At 39.7% G+C, this 2,139-nt stretch overlaps 1 protein-coding gene across 1 annotated transcript; it reads right to left on the bottom strand.

Annotated features, from left to right (window-relative positions):
- Window positions 1-217: 217 nt before the first annotated feature.
- On the bottom strand, window positions 218-1,907 carry LOC147986331 (protein FAR1-RELATED SEQUENCE 5-like). The gene is made up of 3 exons (XM_087541968.1): window positions 1,504-1,907; window positions 1,018-1,400; window positions 218-468 (listed from the first exon to the last, which is right to left on the bottom strand). Exons 1-3 carry the CDS (start codon window positions 1,905-1,907, stop codon window positions 218-220), a joined length of 1,038 nt encoding a protein of 345 aa, XP_087398094.1.
- Window positions 1,908-2,139: the final 232 nt, after the last annotated feature.

Consider the following 2,139-nt stretch of genomic DNA (forward strand, 5'->3'; position numbering starts at 1 on the left):
GTCATCATACCATGCTGGTCATTGTTTGCTCGTTCTCCTTCTGCATCCGAGTTTGTATGCAAGCATTGACCCGCCTAGCAAACTTGTGTAGGTTCTGGGTCCCCTTGACAAACCCTTTCTTTAGCACGTGGTTCATGCTCTCGCTTCGTTGTGTGGAAGTCATTCTAGCACATAAAATGTTCTTGTAATATGCTGAAATCCACATCTTCCTATCACTCTAGAGCTGCATCATCATCTGGTCGTTCTCCAGGTGGTACTTGTGCACGAGTTCAGCCCAGGCATCTTCAAACTCCGTTGGCATTAGCGGCCAGTTCAATATAGCTGTGAACTCCTCTTTGAATGTTCTATACTTTTTGTACAGCAACGCGAGGTATTCCCTGTACTTCTTCAATATGTGCCAACGGCATAGCTTGTGGACGGTGTTTGGAAATGATTGTGGTATAGCTTTCGCCATCGATGGGCACTGGTCTGATTGAATTAAAAAAATGAAACTTGATTGTTTTTTGTACTGATGGTGAACTTATGTTGCACAAGTAATTGAACTTGACATCTAGTAGTATGGCTATCTAAGAATGTCACATGTATTTTTTTCTTACAGCAGTGTTGCTGAACTTCTGTGGTACCAGTGCTTGAACTTCACAGTTAGTAGTATGACAAACTAGTAGTGTCACACTCAAAATTTTTCTTACAGCAGTGTTGTTGAACTTTCTGTGGTAGCAGTGATTGAACTTCACATAAATAACTATGTTTTTCTAAACATGCTACATATTTTTATCTAACAACTTCGTCCTTGAACTTCTATGATTCATGTACTTGAACTTCACATTCATAACTAATTTTTTTTTCTAAACATGTGACAGATAATTTTGCTTTCTTGTATTGCTAGTTGGACTTCTGTGCTAACAGTGGTTGAACTGCATTTTTTACATATTTTTCAGAAAAAACAAATGTACCCAATCAACAAAGACCCATAGACTGAAAAAGATGATGAAACTTGAGGAGTTTTTTTGAACTCACCTGTTAGAATGCAAGTTGGGTGCTTGTTGTTCATGCACCGTAGAAATGTATTGAACAGCCACTTGAATGACTTTGCATCTTCGTCTCTTATCAGGGCAACGGCAAATATCGTTGACTGCAAGTGATGGTTTGTTCCAACAAACACTCCCAGGGGCATATGAAATCTGTTTGTCTTGTAAGTCATGTCAAATGTTACGCAATCGCCGAAGTCTTGATATGCTCCTCGGCAACTTGCATTGGACCAGAAAATGTTTTTAATTGACTTGTCCTTGTCCACTTGGATGTCATAGAAAAACTCATCATTTATTGCCTTCATGTCTTTGAAGAATGAAACAAGTTTTAATACATCATCCAAATCATCTTTCCTTGCATTCATGGCTTTCCTGCAAATCACACGCCAACATGCATTTGCTATTTTTGCTATCAAAGGGGTTGTGAGCTAGGATGCTATTTTACATTGCAGCATGTGGGTGTTTGAATACTTACTGGTTTAGCAGGTCTCGTCCGGTCATGATTAGGAAGTAGCTTCCATCTTCAATTTCAGATAGCATGGACATGATTGTTGTGTGCTTGACATCATGGTACTGCAGGAGCTTTACATACTCCAGAATAGTGGGGTCATAATTCTTGTGTGAGTGCAAGAATACCAGCATGTCATCAGTTTGCATGAGCTGGTGATTATGATTGTACTCAATGTCCACTGCCACGCATGTGCCATCCTCCTGCACCTTCACCCTCATTCTTGCATTGCAGCCCGTCCTCTGCGATGTTTTGTTTCGCTTCCTGTTGGCCTCTGAAACAGAAGATGTGTGTATCCCTTGGAAGGCGCAAACAAAATACTTGTGGTTGTCATTTCCACCCGTCTTCCTGATTCTAAAACCAGCGTGCATGGCGTATCTGTTATAAAATTCCCTTGCTTTCTATACATATTTGAATCGCATGTTTAGTCTTGGTATTAGATAATCCGGTAGATCCGATGTCTGCAGAAAAAGAAAAAAATAATCCAAACAGCATGTTAAAATGCAGTTTTATGAACTTGTTGTTCTGGAGGGAGCAGAAAATGTGCAGATAATACAAGATGCGTATATAAATATTTTTTTGTTTCACTTACGTGCGTGTATG

The sequence above is a fragment of the Triticum urartu genome, chromosome 2A (genome assembly GCF_056163025.1).
Source record: "Triticum urartu cultivar PI428250 chromosome 2A, HENAU_Tu73, whole genome shotgun sequence".
Lineage (NCBI taxonomy): Eukaryota > Viridiplantae > Streptophyta > Magnoliopsida > Poales > Poaceae > Triticum > Triticum urartu.

Coding starts and splice junctions, on each gene's coding strand:
- LOC147986331 (XM_087541968.1), bottom strand. CDS start 1,907: ATGCACGCTGGTTTTAGAATCAGGAAGACGGGTGGAAATGACAACCAC. Junction 1,401..1,503: donor GGACGAGACCTGCTAAACCA/GTAAGTATTCAA, acceptor TGTGATTTGCAG/GAAAGCCATGAATGCAAGGA. Junction 469..1,017: donor CCCAACTTGCATTCTAACAG/GTGAGTTCAAAA, acceptor TAATTCAATCAG/ACCAGTGCCCATCGATGGCG.